A 23,585-nucleotide genomic window follows, 5' to 3' on the forward strand; every position below is an offset into this window, starting at 1 on the left:
CTGCTAGTAGTCAGTGACCAGCGCTTCTTACAATCAGCTATATAAGTGCTCGGAAAACTTCTTATCGGCAGTCAGTTCTCGAACGTTAGCAAAACTCAGCAGTCGTCGTGATAGTGCACCCAACAGTAATCACACAAAAATGGCATCGTACAAAGCTGTGAGTGTTAGATTTGTTAGATTTTAATTTAGTACTAAATTAAGGCCAGTGGTCAGGCAACGAATCGGTTGAAAATCAAGTGTTGATCAAGTTTGTCGCTTGAGCACGTTTAAGTCTTTCGTGTATGGAAATGATGCAGAACGTATTCTGTTCGGTGGAAACTTGTCACCCGAGCTTGGTCAAAATACAAAAATTTTCACAATAAGGATTCTCATCGAAATGAATGAGATTTTTTTTTGTTTTATGCCAAGAAAGGCCAGAAATCGTTTTTATTTTAAAAATTATTGCTACAAAGTTAGTATACTGCTCAGTGTTAGTGTGCATATCGGATTACGGGAAATAATAATCATGAAATCGTGCATTTTAGAATCAATATAAAAACAATTCCAGAAATGAGTAACTTCATATACTTCCATTTGAATTAAATTACAAATTTTGTACAGGTTTTTAATATGAGAAAGTACATGCAAATTTAAGTAAGTCGATCCCGATTTTTTAAAACTTTTGCTGCTGTTCATTCCTGGTATAGTTCATAAATCTTTTCTAGTTGTCACTGTTGTTTGTTTGGTGTATTTCCAGTCAAGATGTAATGTTAGTATCTGCTTCTAAAATCTACTTCATGTTCCACACTATACAATAAGATTGCAATACTAGAACATTACGAAGCGTAAATTTTTTATGGTATTCCCCTGTATGATTTCTCAAAAATATAAATATGTAACTGTAGAATGATTGTTATTTTTAAAGAGTTTATTACAAGCTTGAAGCGTAATTTCTACAAAAAATGTATAATTTGTAAGATCGACTGCACAATGATTTTGGTTTTAGCCTATACCAAATTATGTCTGACGAGAAAATCAATTTCAACAAAATAAAATTGTTACCTCTAACCCCCAAAACGAAATTAATATGAAAATATGTCCGATAATTTTTCCTCTTCAAACAAAATACTTTTCAATTTTAAACTTAGCGGTGTTATAAGTGAGTAAATTTGACGCTCATTTATAGCCCAAATAAATTGAAAATATACCTCAGTGAAGCTTGTCCGCCCTCGAAATCATTGGAAATCTCACACTTAAAAAAACCCTGTGATTGAAGTAACCATTCGACTCAGTTCGACGAGATCGGAAAATGTCTGTGTGTATGTGTGTGTGTGTATGTGTGTGTGTGTGTGTGTGTATGTGTGTGTGTGCACTTTTAGAAGATATTTGAATGCGCTCAATTTTCTCAGAGATGGTTGATCCGATTTTAACAACTTGGGCTCGTTTGAAAGCTACTATCGGGCCATTGATCAAGTTCGAAGATCAAATGGTTGTGACTTTTGGTTCCAGATATATGATGGCATAAGTGACGTAACCGACAAAACACGATGATTTTTACCGCTCTTATATATAAGGGTGCCAAAATTTTGGGATCACCTCTACTTACGAATCGGGATCCCATGAATTGGTTATTAGTTTCATCGGATCCTTTGGTGACAAATTTTCGTGAATGGCCAAAACAGTCCAAGAAGATTCTGTCGGACGATGCTAAGAGTCTTTTAGCTGGTTAAGAACATTGTCAGCTATCATAAAATAAACACAAATAACTAAAAAATGAATTTTGATCATACTTTTCTCTACCAGAAGATGACATAACCTCATTTGATTTGATGATTGCTTTTTTTAAAAGTCGTGACAAAACAGTTACTAAACTATTCAGTTTAAAGACTTCAATGTGCACAAAAAAAATATTTTGTGGCAAGTACCATAGTAATGAATGTATACTGAAATCTGATCTGACATACAATGAACCTTATCATTGCAAATGTCAAGGACAAGGATATTTGAAAAGAACATATCTCGCCTGCAGACGCGTAATTCAACCACGGTATGAAAGCTCTTTTGAAGTAGTTTAATATGTAAGTAGTCTCATCTGCACCTTCCTGCGCCTTTTGATAATAGACAAGTTAGAATTTTATTTAAAAAAACATGAAAAATTGCCCTATTTCATTAAACTGAAATGATAGCAGCATAGTATGTTCGAGAAAGTTGTGTAGTTTTTAAAGATAAAAAACTTTGTATAACATGAAAAACTCATATAAATTGAAAATATATATGTTTTATTACAAAAACTGGTTTTTGGACACCCTTTTCAGAAAATACATTATATCTTGAATTACACTCAAGTTACGGGAATAGTATTTTCAGCAAACTTGTTTTCAATAACTTTCTGCACAACTTTGTCGAAGTAACTTAGGCCCTATGTTGGCCCTGAGCTAAAATAAAATTTTTGTCTCACTTTTAGGGGGATTAATCACATAAATAAAATTTACCAAAAGATGGCGTCTATCATTCTGGGCAACTTTGCTGAAGATACTGTACCTCAAAAACCACGATCATATGAGTTATCAATTAAGAGCGTGAAATTGCGCTTTTGAACCACTGTGCATAGGGGGGAGTACATGAAATTTCCAAAATCGAAAATTTTTTTTGATGCCGAAACTCTTAAAACTGCATGAAACATCGAAATTTAGTGTCATCTCAAAAAAATTTTTTTTTGAAAAAATCAACTTTCTGGGACTTAAAAAAATTTTCATATATTTTCTAAGTCCCAAAAAGTCGACTTTTTCAAAAATTTTTTTTTTCGAGATGACACTAAATCTCGACGTTTCATGCAATTCTAAGCCTTTTGGCATCAAAAATTTTTTTTCGATTTCGAAAATTTCATGTACTCCCCCCTATGGTGATTTTTCAAGATATATGAAAATTCCACCAAGTGGACTAAGAAGGCTTTTTGCCTTTCTCTATAGAAAGGTATTAGAATTGCAGGAAAAACCGACTTTCGAACGGAGCCTCGGAGACCCATAGTGTTATATACCATTCGACTCAGCTCGACGAGATCGGAAAATGTCTGTGTGTGTGTGTGTGTGTGTATGTGTGTGCACTTTTCGAAGATATTTGAACGCGCTCAATTTTCTCAGAGATGGCTCAACCGATTTTAACAAACTTGGGCTCGTTTGAAAGCTACTGTCGGGCCATTGATCAAGTTCGAAGATCAAATGGCTGTGACTTTTGGTTTCGGAGATATGATTGTATAAGTGACGTAACCGACAAAAGGCGTTGAATTTGAACGCGCTCAATTTTCTCAGAGATGGCTGAACCGATTTTAACAAACTTAGGCTCGTTTGAAAGCTACTGTCGGACCATTGATCAAGTTCGAAGATCAAATGGCTGTGACTTTTGGTTCCGGAGATATGATTGTATAAGTGACGTAACCGACAAAACACGTTGATTTTTACCGCTCTTATATATATAAGGGTGCCAAAATTTTGGGATCAACTCTATTTTCGTAAAGTTCTAGTGCTCAAAAGTTTAAGCACCTCGAAAAAAGCCTTCATGCAAAATTTGACCTAAATTGGACATGCTTAAGGGGTGCTGCCCGGTGGTAAAGGTTTGACAATTATCGATCTTGAACAAGCACCATAGGGGGGAGTACATGAAATTTCCAAAATCGAAAATTTTTTTTGATGCCAAAACTCTTAAAACTGCATAAAACATCGAAATTTAGTGTCATCTCAAAAAAAAATTTTTTGAAAAAATCAACTTTCTGGGACTTAGAAAAATTTTCATATATTTTCTAAGTCCCAAAAAGTCGATTTTTTCAAAAAAATTTTTTTTCGAGATGACACTAAATCTCGACGTTTCATGCAATTCTAAGCCTTTTGGCATCAAAAATTTTTTTTCGATTTCGAAAATTTCATGTACTCCCCCTTATGGTGATTTTTAAAGATATATGAAAATTCCACTAAGTGGACTAAGAAGGGTTTTGCCTTTCTCTATAGAAAGGTATTAGAATTGCAGGAAAAACCGACTTTCGAACGGAGCCTCGGAGACCCATAGTGTTATATACCATTCGACTCAGTTCGACGAGATCGGAAAATGTCTGTGTGTATGTGTGTGTGTGTGTGTATGTGTGTGTGTGCACTTTTAGAAGATATTTGAACGCGCTCAATTTTCTCAGAGATGGCTGAACCGATTTTAACAAACTTGGGCTCGTTTGAAAGCTACTGTCGGGCCATTGATCAAGTTCGAAGATCAAATGGCTGTGACTTTTGGTTTCGGAGATATGATTGTATAAGTGACGTAACCGACAAAAAGCGTTGAATTTGAACGCGCTCAATTTTCTCAGAGATGGCTGAACCGATTTTAACAAACTTGGGCTCGTTTGAAAGTTACTATCGGGCCATTGATCAAGTTCGAAGATCAAATGGCTGTGACTTTTGGTTCCGGAGATATGATTGTATAAGTGACGTAACCGACAAAAAGCGTTGTATTTGAACGCGCTCAATTTTCTCAGAGATGGCTGAACCGATTTTAACAAACTTGGGCTCGTTTGAAAGCTACTGTCGGGCCATTGATCAAGTTCGAAGATCAAATGGCTGTGACTTTTGGTTCCGGAGATATGATTGTATAAGTGACGTAACCGACAAAAAGCGTTGAATTTGAACGCGCTCAATTTTCTCAGAGATGGCTGAACCGATTTTAACAAACTTGGGCTCGTTTGAAAGTTACTGTCGGGCCATTGATCAAGTTCGAAGATCAAATGGCTGTGACTTTTGGTTTCGGAGATATGATTGTATAAGTGACGTAACCGACAAAAAGCGTTGTATTTGAACGCGCTCAATTTTCTCAGAGATGGTTGATCCGATTTTAACAACTTGGGCTCGTTTGAAAGCTACTATCGGGCCATTGATCAAGTTCGAAGATCAAATGGTTGTGACTTTTGGTTCCAGATATATGATGGCATAAGTGACGTAACCGACAAAACACGATGATTTTTACCGCTCTTATATATAAGGGTGCCAAAATTTTGGGATCACCTCTACTTACGAATCGGGATCCCATGAATTGGTTATTAGTTTCATCGGATCCTTTGGTGACAAATTTTCGTGAATGGCCAAAACAGTCCAAGAAGATTCTGTCGGACGATGCTAAGAGTCTTTTAGCTGGTTAAGAACATTGTCAGCTATCATAAAATAAACACAAATAACTAAAAAATGAATTTTGATCATACTTTTCTCTACCAGAAGATGACATAACCTCATTTGATTTGATGATTGCTTTTTTTAAAAGTCGTGACAAAACAGTTACTAAACTATTCAGTTTAAAGACTTCAATGTGCACAAAAAAAATATTTTGTGGCAAGTACCATAGTAATGAATGTATACTGAAATCTGATCTGACATACAATGAACCTTATCATTGCAAATGTCAAGGACAAGGATATTTGAAAAGAACATATCTCGCCTGCAGACGCGTAATTCAACCACGGTATGAAAGCTCTTTTGAAGTAGTTTAATATGTAAGTAGTCTCATCTGCACCTTCCTGCGCCTTTTGATAATAGACAAGTTAGAATTTTATTTAAAAAAACATGAAAAATTGCCCTATTTCATTAAACTGAAATGATAGCAGCATAGTATGTTCGGGAAAGTTGTGTAGTTTTTAAAGATAAAAAACTTTGTATAACATGAAAAACTCATATAAATTGAAAATATATATGTTTTATTACAAAAACTGGTTTTTGGACACCCTTTTCAGAAAATACATTATATCTTGAATTACACTCAAGTTACGGGAATAGTATTTTCAGCAAACTTGTTTTCAATAACTTTCTGCACAACTTTGTCGAAGTAACTTAGGCCCTATGTTGGCCCTGAGCTAAAATAAAATTTTTGTCTCACTTTTAGGGGGATTAATCACATAAATAAAATTTACCAAAAGATGGCGTCTATCATTCTGGGCAACTTTGCTGAAGATACTGTACCTCAAAAACCACGATCATATGAGTTATCAATTAAGAGCGTGAAATTGCGCTTTTGAACCACTGTGCATAGGGGGGAGTACATGAAATTTCCAAAATCGAAAATTTTTTTTGATGCCGAAACTCTTAAAACTGCATGAAACATCGAAATTTAGTGTCATCTCAAAAAAATTTTTTTTTGAAAAAATCAACTTTCTGGGACTTAAAAAAATTTTCATATATTTTCTAAGTCCCAAAAAGTCGACTTTTTCAAAAATTTTTTTTTTCGAGATGACACTAAATCTCGACGTTTCATGCAATTCTAAGCCTTTTGGCATCAAAAATTTTTTTTCGATTTCGAAAATTTCATGTACTCCCCCCTATGGTGATTTTTCAAGATATATGAAAATTCCACCAAGTGGACTAAGAAGGCTTTTTGCCTTTCTCTATAGAAAGGTATTAGAATTGCAGGAAAAACCGACTTTCGAACGGAGCCTCGGAGACCCATAGTGTTATATACCATTCGACTCAGCTCGACGAGATCGGAAAATGTCTGTGTGTGTGTGTGTGTGTATGTGTGTGCACTTTTCGAAGATATTTGAACGCGCTCAATTTTCTCAGAGATGGCTCAACCGATTTTAACAAACTTGGGCTCGTTTGAAAGCTACTGTCGGGCCATTGATCAAGTTCGAAGATCAAATGGCTGTGACTTTTGGTTTCGGAGATATGATTGTATAAGTGACGTAACCGACAAAAGGCGTTGAATTTGAACGCGCTCAATTTTCTCAGAGATGGCTGAACCGATTTTAACAAACTTAGGCTCGTTTGAAAGCTACTGTCGGACCATTGATCAAGTTCGAAGATCAAATGGCTGTGACTTTTGGTTCCGGAGATATGATTGTATAAGTGACGTAACCGACAAAACACGTTGATTTTTACCGCTCTTATATATATAAGGGTGCCAAAATTTTGGGATCAACTCTATTTTCGTAAAGTTCTAGTGCTCAAAAGTTTAAGCACCTCGAAAAAAGCCTTCATGCAAAATTTGACCTAAATTGGACATGCTTAAGGGGTGCTGCCCGGTGGTAAAGGTTTGACAATTATCGATCTTGAACAAGCACCATAGGGGGGATGTTCGATGGATTGCACATCCCTACTGCGGGTGAAAAACAGAAACACATACACATGTATTTTTCGCTTCTATATTTTCTATCAAAATAAATGACGAACTTGTAATTGCATTGTCTAGAGAAACAGACGCGTGTTTTTTTAGGCGACCAATAGAAAGAATTTTCCCGTTCTCAATAAAGCTTACAGTCCACTAAGTATCGATCTACAAAAGGTCCTTCGAGCCGGATCCGGGAAAACCAGAGAAATCGACGCGATTCTCGTGAAAAGTTTCGCGATTCCGTGTGAAATTATACGAACTGAGCATTGGTTCGTGCTGTTGCCGAGCGAATGTTAATGACGCGCTACCAGTTCACTGTGGTGGTCATTACAAAAAAGTGAAAGAGTATTTTTACTCTTATCTGCCCGACGCATCCGCGTTCCGAAACGCGAAATTGCGATAATCTGATGCAAAATTAAGCAAACTCTTGAATTGTTCGGAAAAGGTTACGTGACTAAATTTCGCCAAATGGCGGACAAAAAATAAAGTGATGTAGTGTGCAAAAAAAATGTCGTCACCGAGTTCTAAGTCGCAAAAGACACCTAGAACACCCGTACAGATCTTGCCAACTCCTGCTGGCGAGCAGAAAGTGTTGAAAAGGAAAAGAGAAGAAGTAAAAAAGATGGAAGATAGATTGCAAGGACTGGTCAATCAGAGAGCGGCAGTTTTCGGAAAGTTGAATCGAGTGAAAAATGCCTTGAAGAGCAGTGCAAGTGATCCGAATCCAAACATTAGAAACATTCATTACCTCCAAGTTCAGCAGAAAACTGTGGATAACTGTTACAATGACTGTAATAGCATCCAGAATCAAATTTACGAACTGCCGCTTTCTGAAGAACGCATAAACGAAGAAACTGAGAGCTACGTTGAATTCGAGTCACTGCATAATGATGTTGCTGTGTGGCTGGGCATGCTGATGGATGCGACATTGAAAACAGAAGTCGCTACTGTTCCGCCCGCGATGGGGCCCTCCAATCCTGCTCACCTGCAACCTGCGATTCCAGTTCAGCCCTATGTACAACCGCTGCAAGTCCCATTACCGACCTTTGACGGGTCTTACGAAAAATGGTACTCTTTTAAAGCAATGTTTATTACTGTAATGAATCGTCATGAACAAGAGGAACCAGCACTCAAACTGTTCCACCTGCGAAATAGTCTTGTCGGACAAGCAGCTGGCATTATCGATGAAGATTTAGTCAATAACAATGACTACGACGCAGCATGGTTGATGCTCACTCAAAGATACGAAGACAAACGCGTCGTCGTTGACAAGCACGTCGAAAACCTGCTCAATTTGCCAAAGATTAATCTGGAAAACGCTATCAACATGAGAAAAATGCTTGATACTTGCATAAAGAATGTGGAAGCCTTGAAGCACCAGGACTTGCCAGCAAAGGGACTCGGTGAGCAGATGCTGGTAAATCTCATAGCAGGAAAAATGGACAAAAAGCTACGAGTAGCATGGGAAGCCCGTCAAAAGAAAAATGTACTTTCAACATATGAAGCGATACTGGAGTTTTTACAAGAGCAGTGTCGAATTTATGAAAAGCTCGAAACGAATGTGAAGCCGTCGTCGGAGAGTGTAAAACAAAAAACGATGACAAGAAGTCATACGCTTATAACAAGTGAACTGAAAGATGAACGTAAGTGTCAATTGTGTAAGGCAAACCACGAACTTTGGAAATGCGAAGCCTTTAAAAACAAAAGTGTAAGTGAAAAATATGAAGTGCTTAAAAAATGCGGTGCCTGCTTCAATTGCTTAGGAAGAGGTCACCGTACCAGCTCATGTTCTTCGTCGCGTTCTTGTCGAGAGTGTGGCAAGAAACATCACACCTCGCTTCATGCGGTAGACATTCCGAACAAGGTTGCGAATAACACCTCGACGAAACCACCAGAAATTTCCGCAGAGCCGATTGTACAGCTTGATTCGAATCCCACAAACAGATCGCAAATGGAATCGGCGACTACCTTGTGTTCAACAGACGTAAATTCCAAGAAACAAATTCTTCTTTCGACTGCCGTGATATTAGTTCACGGTTTTGGTAACACTCCTTATCTGTGTCGTGTGCTGTTAGATTCCGCTTCCCAGATGAATTTCATTACGGAACGATTCGCAAACCTTCTCTCGCTGAAACTGATGCCCACAGACGTTACAGTTAGTGGTCTAAATGGTAAAATGACCCGCATTTACCGTATGCTGCGAACCAAAATAAAGTCTTGTCACGGAGACTTTAGTATCGATTTAGATGTGTTGGTAACTCCTCGGATTACTGGCGATTTACCGGTGAAATCGTTTGAAATATCGGAATGGCCCCTTTCAAGCAAAAATGTTCTAGCTGACCCAAAATTCAACAAACGAGGACGTGTCGATATGCTTATCGGGGCCGAATACTTTTGGAAATTATTAGAAGATGGTGTACTCGAACTCGGTGCGAATCTTCCGACATTGAGGAACACGAAATTTGGCTGGGTTGCCGGAGGAGTAATCGAACTCAACGCGCCGATAATTGCCCGCACCTTTTGTCAGGTGTCTGATGACGAATCGCTTGTTGAGTTACTGAGAAGTTTCTACAAGGTGGAAGCTTGCGACGAAATCCGTATCATGCCTAAGGCGAATGACGATATGTGTTTAAGGCATTTTCAGCAAACACACTACCGAACTGAGGAGGGGAGGTACGTTGTACAGCATCCATTCAACGAACGCAAAGATGAATTAGGAGACTCGCGCGAGATGGCACTGAAACGCTTTCTGAATCTGGAGCGGAAGCTATATAGACAACCGGAGTTGAAGGAGCAGTACTCACAATTCATTCGAGAATACGAGCAACTTGGGCACATGCGAGAAATACACGAGCCGATTGACGAGTATCCGGGATCAGTCTATTATTTGCCACATCATTGCGTGCTTAGGCCATCCAGTACGACAACGAAATTAAGAGTCGTATTTGATGGATCTGCAAGGACTTCAACAGGCGTTTCGATTAACGACATTCTAATGACTGGACCAACCATACAAAACGACCTGTTCGCAATTCTACTACGTTTTCGAGGATTTCAATACGTTTTCACACTGGATATTCCGAAGATGTTTCGGCAAGTAAGAATCCACCCACAGGACACGAAGTATCAACGCATCTTTTGGAGATACAACGAGAACGATCCGTTAACGATTCGAGAGCTGCAAACAGTTACATATGGTTTGGGCTCATCGCCGTTTCAAGCAACAATGGCGCTGAAGCAAGTTTCAATTGATCACAAGGACGAGTTCTCGGAAGCCGCCATGGTAATCGATAAGGGAACGTACATGGACGATATTCTGACAGGAGCTGATACATTATCAAAGGCATGTCAACTTCAACGTGATGTGAAGGACCTTCTGGCAAAGGGCTGCTTCAGTGCTCACAAGTGGTGCGCTAACCATCCAGAAATTGTTCGAGATGTTCCTGAAGAACTTCGAGGAAATGATTTCGAAGTCGCTGACGACAATCCGAAAATAATAGTAAAAACTTTGGGCATGACGTGGAATCCAATGGAAGATTGGTTTTCTGTTACCGTTCCAGATTATGACAATTCAAACGATGTTACCCGTAGGAAGCTATTAAGCCAGCTGGCTAAAATATTTGACCCGCTGGGCCTTTTTGGTCCAGTAATTACAACCGCGAAGCTGATTTTACGGGAAGTAGGTGAGCTGCAGATTGATTGGGACGATCCAGTTCCTCTTACCATAGGCAAAAAGTGGCGAAACTTTCGAAACGAAATGACTATCCTGAATGAGATGAAATTGCCAAGATGGGTCTCTTGCAAAGATGTTACAAGGTTGGAATTGCACGGGTTCGCGGATGCCTCCGATTTGGCATATGGAGCGTGCCTTTACGTACGCACGATTCAGACAAACGGTTCTGTCCAAATGAAATTAATTTGTAGTAAGTCACGCATACTACCAAAGAAAGGAACAAAAATGAAGGCCATCACAACCCCTCGTGCAGAACTACTTGCTGCTCTGCTGCTCGCCAGACTGATCGATAAGCTCTTAGATGCTAGTGAATTAGATTTCGAGTTGGTACATCTCTGGAGTGACTCAAAAATAGTACTTGCTTGGATTAAAAAATCTCCACACATGCTACACACTTACGTTTCAAATCGAGTAAGCGAAATTCAACGATTAACTTCGAATTGTATCTGGAATTACATTCCTTCTCATTCGAATCCCGCTGATTTGTTATCTCGGGGAGAACAGCCAAAGCTTTTAGTCGACTCAAAGATGTGGTGGATGGGTCCGCTATCATTCAATTGTTCAAATACCGTAACAATCGAGAGCACCGAAATTACTGATGATCAATTACCAGAATTGCGAGCTGGGATAATGCTGACGATAACCGATTCTTCTAAACGAATGTCGATTTTTGACAAGGTAAGCAGTTTTAATAAGATCGTACGCAGTGTCGCCTACCTAGTACGCTTTACGATGTATATTATATCCAAGAGGAAGACAGTTTTGAAGGGTTTACTTACTGCTGAAGAAATGCAGAAGGCCCTATTGTTAATAGTACGACTGGTACAACGCGAAACATTCCAGCAAGAAATATTAGCATTGACAGATGGTGTCAATACGAAACATCGTCTCAACGGATTGAAAGCCTTCCTTGATCCGCAAGATGGAATTCTGCGAGTTGGAGGACGAATCAAGCGAGCGTTTGTGCCGTACGATAGTCGCCACCAGATGTTGTTACCAGCCAGACATCCGATCACTGAATCACTTGTTCGACACATGCACTTAGAGAATCTACACATCGGTCAGAAAGGTTTGCTAGCAATAATAAGACAACGCTACTGGCCATTAAACGTGAAAACCACAATTCGTAAGGTGATTCGGAATTGCATAACATGTTTTAAGGCGAATCCCTTGAAGACAACACAATTGATGGGTGATTTGCCGTCATATCGTATACGACCGGCGCCTGTGTTCGCTAACACCGGCGTAGATTATGCTGGACCGTTCTGGGTGAAGTCACTCTCTACCACCCGTAAACCTCAGTATACGAAAGCCTACGTGAGCTTGTTTGTATGTATGCAGACTCGTGCCATACATTTGGAACTTGTTTCCGATTTAACGACGGATGCATTCCTTGCTGCTCTGAGACGTTTCATCAGTAGACGCGGATGTCCGAGATCAATCTACTCCGATAATGCTACTAACTTTGTAGGAGCTAAAACTGAGCTACATGAGTTGTGGCTTTTGTTTCAGAACCAGTCTGCTACCCGAAAGATAACGTCATATTGTACTAACAAAGGCATCGATTGGTCTTTCATACCACCGCGCAGCCCGCACTTCGGAGGTATTTGGGAAGCTGGAGTAAAGCAGGTTAAATATCATCTCAAACGGATTGTCAGTGATCGAAGGCTGACATACGAGGAACTGTACACTACGTTGACTCAAATTGAAGCTGTGTTAAATTCTCGGCCTTTAGCACCGTCCTCAGACGACCCCAGCGACTATACAGCTATAACACCTGCTCACTTCTTAGTCGGCCGTGAGATGCAAGCAGTAGCTGAACCATCTTACTTGCATCTAAAGGAAAACACTCTTTCGAGATGGCAGCTGGTGCAGACAATGTTGCAGCACTTCTGGAAACGGTGGACTGCGGAGTATCTGCCAGAGCTCCAGAATCGATCGAAATGGCATAAGACGAACGAGATAAATGTGGGTTCATTGGTACTACTCGTGGACCAGAATGCACCACCGTTTCAATGGCCTCTTGGAAGGATCGTCGCTGTGCATCCTGGAAATGACAGCGTGACGCGCGTTGTTACTGTGAGAATAGCTAATGGAGGAGAGTTTAAGCGCGCTGTAACGGAAGTATGCTTGCTGCCCCTCGACCAGAAGAAGGTTTGAAATAATTATTTCAACGCCGGGGAGAATGTTCGATGGATTGCACATCCCTACTGCGGGTGAAAAACAGAAACACATACACATGTATTTTTCGCTTCTATATTTTCTATCAAAATAAATGACGAACTTGTAATTGCATTGTCTAGAGAAACAGACGCGTGTTTTTTTAGGCGACCAATAGAAAGAATTTTCCCGTTCTCAATAAAGCTTACAGTCCACTAAGTATCGATCTACAGGGGAGTACATGAAATTTCCAAAATCGAAAATTTTTTTTGATGCCAAAACTCTTAAAACTGCATAAAACATCGAAATTTAGTGTCATCTCAAAAAAAAAATTTTTTGAAAAAATCAACTTTCTGGGACTTAGAAAAATTTTCATATATTTTCTAAGTCCCAAAAAGTCGATTTTTTCAAAAAAATTTTTTTTCGAGATGACACTAAATCTCGACGTTTCATGCAATTCTAAGCCTTTTGGCATCAAAAATTTTTTTTCGATTTCGAAAATTTCATGTACTCCCCCTTATGGTGATTTTTAAAGATATATGAAAATTCCACTAAGTGGACTAAGAAGGGTTTTGCCTTTCTCTATAGAAAGGTATTAGAATTGCTGGAAAAACCGACTTTCGAACGGAGCCTCGGAGACCCATAGTGTTATATACCATTCGACTCAGTTCGACGAGATCGGAAAATGTCTGTGTGTATGTGTGTGTGTGTGTGTGTGTATGTGTGTGTGTGCACTTTTAGAAGATATTTGAACGCGCTCAATTTTCTCAGAGATGGCTGAACCGATTTTAACAAACTTGGGCTCGTTTGAAAGCTACTGTCGGGCCATTGATCAAGTTCGAAGATCAAATGGCTGTGACTTTTGGTTTCGGAGATATGATTGTATAAGTGACGTAACCGACAAAAAGCGTTGAATTTGAACGCGCTCAATTTTCTCAGAGATGGCTGAACCGATTTTAACAAACTTGGGCTCGTTTGAAAGTTACTATCGGGCCATTGATCAAGTTCGAAGATCAAATGGCTGTGACTTTTGGTTCCGGAGATATGATTGTATAAGTGACGTAACCGACAAAAAGCGTTGTATTTGAACGCGCTCAATTTTCTCAGAGATGGCTGAACCGATTTTAACAAACTTGGGCTCGTTTGAAAGCTACTGTCGGGCCATTGATCAAGTTCGAAGATCAAATGGCTGTGACTTTTGGTTCCGGAGATATGATTGTATAAGTGACGTAACCGACAAAAAGCGTTGAATTTGAACGCGCTCAATTTTCTCAGAGATGGCTGAACCGATTTTAACAAACTTGGGCTCGTTTGAAAGTTACTGTCGGGCCATTGATCAAGTTCGAAGATCAAATGGCTGTGACTTTTGGTTTCGGAGATATGATTGTATAAGTGACGTAACCGACAAAAAGCGTTGTATTTGAACGCGCTCAATTTTCTCAGAGATGGTTGATCCGATTTTAACAACTTGGGCTCGTTTGAAAGCTACTATCGGGCCATTGATCAAGTTCGAAGATCAAATGGTTGACTTTTGGTTCCAGATATATGATGGCATAGGTGACGTAACCGACAAAACACGATGATTTTTACCGCTCTTATATATAAGGGTGCCAAAATTTTGGGATCACCTCTGTTTTCGTAAAGTTCTAGTGCTCAAAAGTTTAAGCACCTCGAAAAAAGCCTTCATGCAAAATTTGACCTAAATTGGACATGCTTAAGGGGTGCTGCCCGGTGGTAAAGGTTTGACAATTATCGATCTTGAACAAGCACCATAGGGGGGAGTACATGAAATTTCCAAAATCGAAAATTTTTTTTGATGCCGAAACTCTTAAAACTGCATGAAACATCGAAATTTAGTGTCATCTCAAAAAAATTTTTTTTTGAAAAAATCAACTTTCTGGGACTTAGAAAAATTTTCATATATTTTCTAAGTCCCAAAAAGTCGACTTTTCCAAAAAATGTTTTTCTCGAGATGACACTAAATCTCGACGTTTCATGCAATTCTAAGCCTTTTGGCATCAAAAATTTTTTTTCGATTTCGAAAATTTCATGTACTCCCCCCTATGGTGATTTTTCAAGATATATGAAAATTCCACTAAGTGGACTAAGAAGGCTTTTTGCCTTTCTCAATAGAAAGGTATTAGAATTGCTGGAAAAACCGACTTTCGAACGGAGCCTCGGAGACCCATAGTGTTATATACCATTCGACTCAGCTCGACGAGATCGGAAAATGTCTGTGTGTGTGTGTGTGTGTATGTGTGTGCACTTTTCGAAGATATTTGAACGCGCTCAATTTTCTCAGAGATGGCTCAACCGATTTTAACAAACTTGGGCTCGTTTGAAAGCTACTGTCGGGCCATTGATCAAGTTCGAAGATCAAATGGCTGTGACTTTTGGTTCCGGAGATATGATTGTATAAGTGACGTAACCGACAAAAATCGTGCTATTTGAACGCGCTCAATTTTCTCAGAGATGGCTGAACCGATTTTAACAAACTTAGGCTCGTTTGAAAGCTACTGTCGGACCATTGATCAAGTTCGAAGGTCAAATGGCTGTGACTTTTGGTTCCGGAGATATGATTGTATAAGTGACGTAACCGACAAAAATCGTGCTATTTGAACGCGCTCAATTTTCTCAGAGATGGCTGAACCGATTTTAACAAACTTGGGCTCGTTTGAAAGCTACTGTCGGACTATTGATCAAGTTCGAAGATCAAATGGCTGTGAATTTTGGTTCCGGAGATATGATTGTATAAGTGACGTAACCGACAAAAAGCGTTGTATTTGAACGCGCTCAATTTTCTCAGAGATGGCTGATCCGATTTTAACAAACTTGGGCTCGTTTGAAAGCTACTGTCGGGCCGTTGATCAAGTTCGAAGATCAAATGGTTGTGACTTTTGGTTCCAGATATATGATTGTATAAGTGACGTAACCGACAAAACACGTTGATTTTTACCGCTCTTATATATATAAGGGTGCCAAAATTTTGGGATCAACTCTATTTTCGTAAAGTTCTAGTGCTCAAAAGTTTAAGCACCTCGAAAAAAGCCTTCATGCAAAATTTGACCTAAATCGGACATGCTTAAGGGGTGCTGCCCGGTGGTAAAGGTTTGGCAATTTTCGATCTTGAAAAAGCACCATAGGGGGGAGTACATGAAATTTCCAAAATCGAAAATTTTTTTTGATGCCAAAACTCTTAAAACTGCATAAAACATCGAAATTTAGTGCCATCTCAAAAAAATTTTTTTTTGAAAAAATCAACTTTCTGGGACTTATAAAAATTTTCATATTTTTTCTAAGTCCCAAAAAGTCGATTTTTTCAAAAATTTTTTTTTCGAGATGACACTAAATCTCGACGTTTCATGCAATTCTAAGCCTTTTGGCATCAAAAATTTTTTTTCGATTTCGAAAATTTCATGTACTCCCCACTATGGTGATTTTTCAAGATATATGAAAACATCACTAAGTGGACTAAGAAGGCTTTTTTTAGATTAGCATCACTGTTCTCATACAAATAGGCAACGCAAATGTCAAGCACTAGTTTGGGAAAAATGATGCTGACTGTGTGACATAAACACTGAAGCATGCTTTTGTGAACTACTCGAATCAATCCGAATCAATTGGTGTCTAAAATTATTTAATAAATGTATGAAACATATTTTCATGAGACTGTTATGAAAGAAGAGAAAGGCATTATCACACCACTAGGTGGATTAAGAAGGGTTTTTTAGATTAGCATCACTGATTACAAATAGGCAACGGAAATGTCAAGCACTAATTTGGAAAAATGATGCTGACTGTGTGACATAAACACTGAAGCATGCTTTTGTGAACTACTCGAATCAATCTGAATCAATTAGTTTCGAAATTAGTATCCGAAATTATTTAATAAAATTATGAAATACATTTTCATGAGACTGTTATGAAAGAAGAGAAAGGCATTATCACACCACTAGGTGGATTAAGAAGGGTTTTTTTTAATTAAAATTCACTTGGAAGAACATTCAATATTGTGTCTAAAACTCCATGACGTGAAATTCGTTAAAATAAAAAAAAAGAATACTGATAGCAGCCAACCACCGCGACTTGAACCGAGAATCATTGGATCGCAAGTACGTCTGTTAATCGACTGACCCACAGAAACATGCATCTGCTTGGCTGGTAAAAGGTGCATTTGAATTCATACAGTCGCACAACGCAAGTACGTAGCAGAACGCAAGTTACAGTCGAAACCAGTAAAATTCAAGCTCATCTAACATTAAGCCATTATAAATAAAATTTTCCGTCAATTGACAAATTAGGTCTTTATGAATTACATCGTATGAGGGATTAAGTCACCTGTAAAATTGTATTTTTTTTAGAGTGTAGGTATATTTTTTCCTCTATTCCAGTGCGCAGTCGTCCCAATTACGCCAAAACGCGTTTTCTGTTTGCGCTTCAGAGGTTGATTCTGAAGGGTAAATGCCTTCAGAAGAATTTTCGATTGGAATTGTCCCCTTCCCTTGAATTAAAATTGTCAGTATTCCACCTAGAAGTGAGGTTAAAGTTTAATGTCATATTTGCTTGATGCCAAACCTAACCCAGTTTCAACTCTAACTGCTGTCAAACCGTTTGTTTGAAGCCAGTTTTGAACCTAGTTTCAACGTTGTTGAACTGAAAATCGAGTTAGTTTCGAACCTGGTTTTAATATCAGGTTTGCTCAAACCCCCGTTGCTAAGGGCGAAATCAACACAGTTTCTTGAAAAGTGTTTGTTTGATGAAACTACCCTGGGTCAGTTTCAGTTCTCTCAAGCGAAAACGACATAAGTTTTCCTATATTGCGTCAAAGCGTACATCACATTACTACAAGAAAACATGCCGAACACATGAACTATTTAAAATGGATTGTCACAATTGAGCTTGAAAACTGAAAATTTGATCCAAATTTAGATACCTTATCATAATACCAGTCAAACGAGTCGAAGATTGTAAGAATCTGTCAACTATTCAAGGAGATATCGATATTTTTTGACATATCCCAACAGTGGAGGTTTTGAACGAAGGATGATTAAATGACGCATGAAATCAAAATTAGACACAGTTTTCAATATTATCATTTTTAAATGATTGCAAGATTGAATAGCATAGTATTTTGGATCGATTTGGTTTTAGCACGGTTTTGGCAACATAATTGTTAATCGTTCGACTGTGACATGTTAAACCTTATATTGGAAATTTTGCATTATCATTAAATTCAAAGTGATAACCCTCACATATGATGTAGAAAATATGTGGATTGATAAAAAAAGGTCTTAGAAAATATGTGGATCGATAAAAGCATCATACTGTTAGGTGGATTAAGCACGTTTTGCTTGTTGCAATTTCCAGATTCAAATTTTAAAACTGACATACATTTTGCATCTAGCACTAGAACACTCCTGAATATGTTTTCAGCAATTCGTTTTAGTTTTACTTATTCGAACAGTTCCATGTCAAATTTAAAACTTGTATACGACGTGGTTCAATTTTTTCGCTATAATTTAAACACGACTGCAACATTGCTGGGGTTGCCAGTTCTTTGTTTGTTTTAATTCCCACACGCTTACCAGCCGCAACCTAATTTTGGGTCAAAACCTACTCAAAATCAACTAAAGTTCATATCCCCATTTTTAGGTAACGAGAGATTATCTCAAAATTTAGGTTAATGTTAGTTTGCCCAAAGTGTTGTCATGGCAACTTTGGCAAAGCTCGCTACTCATTTTTTACGATCAAGTCAAAGTTTGAGTACATAACGACCTTATTTTGGGTAGCTTATAGAAGAGCTCGACAATGAGTGATTTCATCTAAAAAAATATGTTAACTCGATTTTCAGTGCAGATTTTTAAGCACGTTTTGCTTGTCGCAATTTCCAGATTTAAATTTTAAAACTGACATAAATTATGCATCTAGAACTAGAACGCTCTTGACATTTCAAGCATAATGTATTTCAAATTTTCACACTTTTTTCTATGATATTGCTTCTTGAGGACGAAACTAAGATCTTGGTTTCAATTATATCACAATTCGTTGATCAGTAATCAGTGAAATTACGTGGTGGTTCGACTTATGAGGTGACTACCAGTGCAATCGCCCTAGTTACTCTTCAAAATTATCTTCTCATACAGATTGGAGTAGAATGATACATGTTATACTGGTATGAAACAAAGACCAGTTTCAGTTAAGCTCTGAACAGGTGATGGAAAACGTCTGCCTAGAATATTAAAGTTTAATTTAATTTAATTATTTAAATACACAAAAACAGATTTCTCCACTGCCGCTCAATGATCTTTCCTGGAAATGCACCACTTCCTTTTTAATAATGGAGTTTCCAATCAACGACTGCAGAGGAGACTGTTTTTGCGTTTTTCAACAATGGTCGTTCTCCTAAAATTGTTTATTGCCCCTTTAAAAACTCACTCGTATATAGTTTGTCATCAGTTATCTTGCTTGTTTAGGGCTGGAGCTGAAGTTTTTTTTAGAAATAGTCATCTTAGGGAAACCTGAATTATTTTATGAACAGATCGGTTATATTAAGCAAATATTCCAGTTTACTCTATTTGGACATCACTATTTCAATACTCGTTTTTCAGATGCTTCAGGCGTAACAAAGTCATGACTTACTACCAACAGATAGTGAGGAGGTTTTGATTAAAACTAACCCTTTTGTACCGACCAAAATCCTTAAAAGTTACATTGCTTCAATTTCCTCATTCATCGACCAAAATGTTATGAATACATGTAATTCTATTTACAGATTATTCTGCTGGCAGTAGTTGCTTTGCTCGCTCTTGTGTCCGCCATTCCTGCACCACAGCAACCAGCGGCGCGGCAACCCATCGAACCCCGTCCGGCCGGTGCGGCACCCGCTCCCGCAGATGATCTAGAATCGGCATCCGAGGATCAGGATCTGAAAGGAGCCAGCTCCTACGGCTATGGATACTACGGCTACCCAGGATACGGATATGGTTTCGGAGGATACCCATATGGATACGCATACGGTTACGGTAGTCGTGAGTTCCCGGATTAGGCTTGTGAGCGCCGCACTATATTGGAGTTTTTTTTTTTCGGTATCTTTATTCAACAGGCTACCCATACTACCGATATGGAGGACTGTACGGTGGATATTGGTACTAAACTCACAGAAAGTCGCTCGTAACCACAAGTATCGTCTCATACGTGCGCCATACGTTACCGGTTTTGTCTCCCATTTCTTCCATCCCATACTTGACTCAGTGCTATTTGTTACCTGTTCATACAAACAGAGAAAAGTGATCTTATATGAGGTAGTCCGGTGGATTTTACTCAAGCAGAAAATCGATGAAAACTTAGTCGATGATAATCTCTTTCAACGCATTAGGTTTCTAAAAAGTATAAAAAAAATGCCAAATTTAGAAAAACGACAAAAAAGCTGTTGTATATATATTCTGTTTTTCATATAAAAAAAGCGTAACTTGAATTTCATTAATTTAATTTTATGTCATCCGAAAAAAATCCCAGCAAATAATTCCAAATTTTACCTTTTATCATGGTCGTTTTTTACTCTGCGACGCTTGAAAACGTACTTGAGGTCAACAGTGAAAGATGATCGTCTAAATGGACTTGCTGCCATATGATATTTCGCAATAATAATGTTGATCACCCCGATTTTGCAATCCGACGGATTTGTGATACGAACGAATCTACACTTTCGTTCGAGTTCGAATTTTGCATTCTTTATTCCGTTCGACTTGTATGATTCGATCGACTCTCGTTCGGGAACACTGGAAATTTCGAGCACTAATCATCCCCACATTATCGAAATGACGGAATGCGTAATGAATTCTTACTCGACTGCATGATTTTTCAGTGCTCGATCGGTTCAGTGCTAGAATTTTCGCCTGAGTTGGCAGCTCGATCAACCTGATTGACAGTGACATTATAAATGTCATTGAATATTCGCTCATTTTATGAATGTGTTAGTGTGAAATTTAAGCGACTTAAGCCATTTCACTACACTCCAGCTAGAGGAATGGATGATGCCGACTAAGGTAGGCCGTTTTTGTTAATTTCCAGCGAATTTCAATAGTTTATATTGGGATTCTAAGAAGAACTGGTTATTCACTAGTTCTGTATATCCGAAAAACATGAAGTTTTAAATTTATATATTCAGTTATATAATGTTTTCGTTTAAAAATAAACTGAAAATCAGCACGAAAACGTGCAAAATCAGGAAAGAAGAAGAAGAAGACGAATTGACAATTCAGTCCGCATCTTCTCACTTAATTCCGAATGATTTCCGAATCAACCGGTTGTAGGCGAATTGGTTCATTCGGAATCGGTTGTTGCACTGGAGTTGGAATTGATTCGGAATCCATTATGATTTCCACATGAAATTCCGAATGAAAAATTCTCGCCGATTCGGAATTGATTCGGAATCCATTCGGATCTGATAATGTGGGTCAAAGCTATCAACACTACTTACACGTTCTATACATTATTTATATTATTCATTTCGTAGTAAACGAAACCGTCACACTTGTATTAACAAATAAGAACAGACGTAATACATACGCAAGTAATGTTCGAAAATTTAACAATTCGAACGAATGATATTCGAGTTCATACCCAACTCGAACGGAATGCAGAATAGAAATTGCACATTCGATCGGAATATTTCGAATCGATCGACGTACAGAATAGGGGTGAAAGACATGTCACCATAAACGAATATATAGATTAGACACTGATGATCGTTTTTTGATGCACATCACGGTCCTCCGTTAAACTGGCAACAATGATGTTAAACTGGCAGCGCTGCTGAGTTCCCTCATATTAACAATTCAAATGTCAAACTATTCGAACACTGCTGTTGTCAAATTTTTTGTAGAATGTCACCAAATAACCGTGATGAAAGTTTCATTTATCGAATTCACAAAAAACGGGTGTTCAGGATTCTGCAAATGGTGGGCATCGCTGACAGGAGGTATGATCTATTCCATAATTTATTTGCAGAGATGCCAGATCTGCAGATTTGTCTGTAAATCTGCAGATTTCGTACATAGTGCTGCAGACATTTTCTGTTGTGCAAACTTTAGCAGACTTTTGAAAATATAGTTTTTCGCAGACTTTCGTCTGCTAACTGCAGAATTTTTTCGGATATACAGACTTTTGCAACCCTGTCTGAAGATATTTCAAATTTTTACCATCCCTGTTATTTGGTATGAACTGTCTGAATAGCGGCCCTTACACGATCATTAAAAGTGTTATTACTAAGTAATGACACTTCTGCTCAAACGCTCGTCATTACTGCATTACTGTACATCATTACTTTTAGCATTACACGTTCATTATTAATGATGAGTTTTTGTAACTACTCCAGCAATAGCAATATTTTTATTTTCGTTTAGCTGAAAATAAATTTGATTTGCCATTGAAACGTTAAGGTTAATGAAATATAATTAATTTAAATCTATACTTTGTCATTTTTTCGCGTATAGTTCTAAAGATATTCAGCACTTCCACAAAAAAAAATAAGAAGAAGAAATAATGTTGGTAATGATGGAAAATCCGGAATTCCATCATTACTCGTGTCATTACTGAACTCGTAGACCTTACACGATCATTAAAAGTGTCATTACTTTTTAGTAATGACACTTTTAATGATCGTGTAAGGGCCGCTAATTGACCCAAAATATTTCAGGCTGGAATGAAAGTGTTAGTGTTCATGATGGTCAGCTGGGTATTTGTGTTAATCTGCATGGGAGTACCAAATTCGGTTGTGAAACCTGGTTTGTCGGACAAGGTTAAAAAATGGCGTTCTCAGATGTTTTAGGTACTTCGAACTTTTCATAAAACGTTTACACGACTACGACCAAATGGTGGTTTCAATATCCCATTGGCATACGCCCAAGGGGAACTAAGGCTCATGAAGGCGTTATCATCAAGCAATCAATCGAACATTACATGTACGATGTGTGAGCGGCATCAGGAGATCGGTTAACTCATAATAAAGTATTTCTGTAAAATGAGCAATATAATCTATATCTATTTTTCATCACATCAATATTATGTTTTTTATTAGTAAAATTAGTAAATTAGTAAATTCAAAAGAAAAATACGACCTCTAGTGATCAGACATTGACGTTCAGAATGCTATAGATGTGGGCTGTTTCGGAGCAAAAACCGCGGCGATTAACATGAATTGTAATATATAATAATCAGCAAAAGCAACTAATATGAATACTAATAGAAACTAACTATTGTTAAGATTGATTTAGTTTACTTGACATTCATTTTTCATTGCATTTCAAAGACCGCGGGGAACATCTCCAACACCTCTGAGGATATGGTAGAAATTAAACAAGAAATTTTCTCTGGCTGTTTTACAGATCGGAAAGTTCTCCTATCTTTAAAAATAAACATTTTTTACCATTAACGACAACATTAACACTTGTTTATTATCATTGGCGGTGCACTCCCAATCGAAATGGTGTCACGTAATCATTCTTGCGCGCCGCCTAGTGGTGAGTGCTCTCATTTTATAAAGTACCTGAAGAACTCTAAAATGGATCACAATTATTTCAATTGT

The 23,585-nt window shown here is 38.1% G+C and overlaps 1 protein-coding gene across 2 annotated transcripts; it reads left to right on the forward strand.

Annotated features, from left to right (window-relative positions):
- On the forward strand, positions 1 to 20,474 carry LOC131439527 (scale keratin-like). Of its 2 annotated transcripts, none has more exons than XM_058610656.1 (3): positions 1 to 157; positions 19,773 to 20,028; positions 20,103 to 20,474. In XM_058610656.1, the coding sequence occupies exons 1-3, from the start codon at positions 140 to 142 to the stop codon at positions 20,150 to 20,152; spliced, it is 324 nt and encodes a 107-aa protein (XP_058466639.1). In that variant the 5' UTR covers positions 1 to 139; the 3' UTR covers positions 20,153 to 20,474. The 2 variants fall into 2 exon arrangements, with proteins under 2 accessions (XP_058466639.1, XP_058466640.1); XM_058610657.1 differs by having other exon boundaries at positions 19,773 to 20,022.
- The last annotated feature ends 3,111 nt before the right edge of the window (positions 20,475 to 23,585 follow it).

This window comes from Malaya genurostris, chromosome 3, assembly GCF_030247185.1.
Source record: "Malaya genurostris strain Urasoe2022 chromosome 3, Malgen_1.1, whole genome shotgun sequence".
Taxonomy (NCBI): Eukaryota; Metazoa; Arthropoda; class Insecta; order Diptera; family Culicidae; genus Malaya; species Malaya genurostris.

What these genes read in the sequence shown, in the direction of transcription:
- LOC131439527 (XM_058610656.1), top strand. An exon ending in CGCATACGGTTACGGTAGTC is followed by an intron (nt 20,029 to 20,102) that starts GTGAGTTCCCGG and finishes TTTATTCAACAG; the next exon opens with GCTACCCATACTACCGATAT.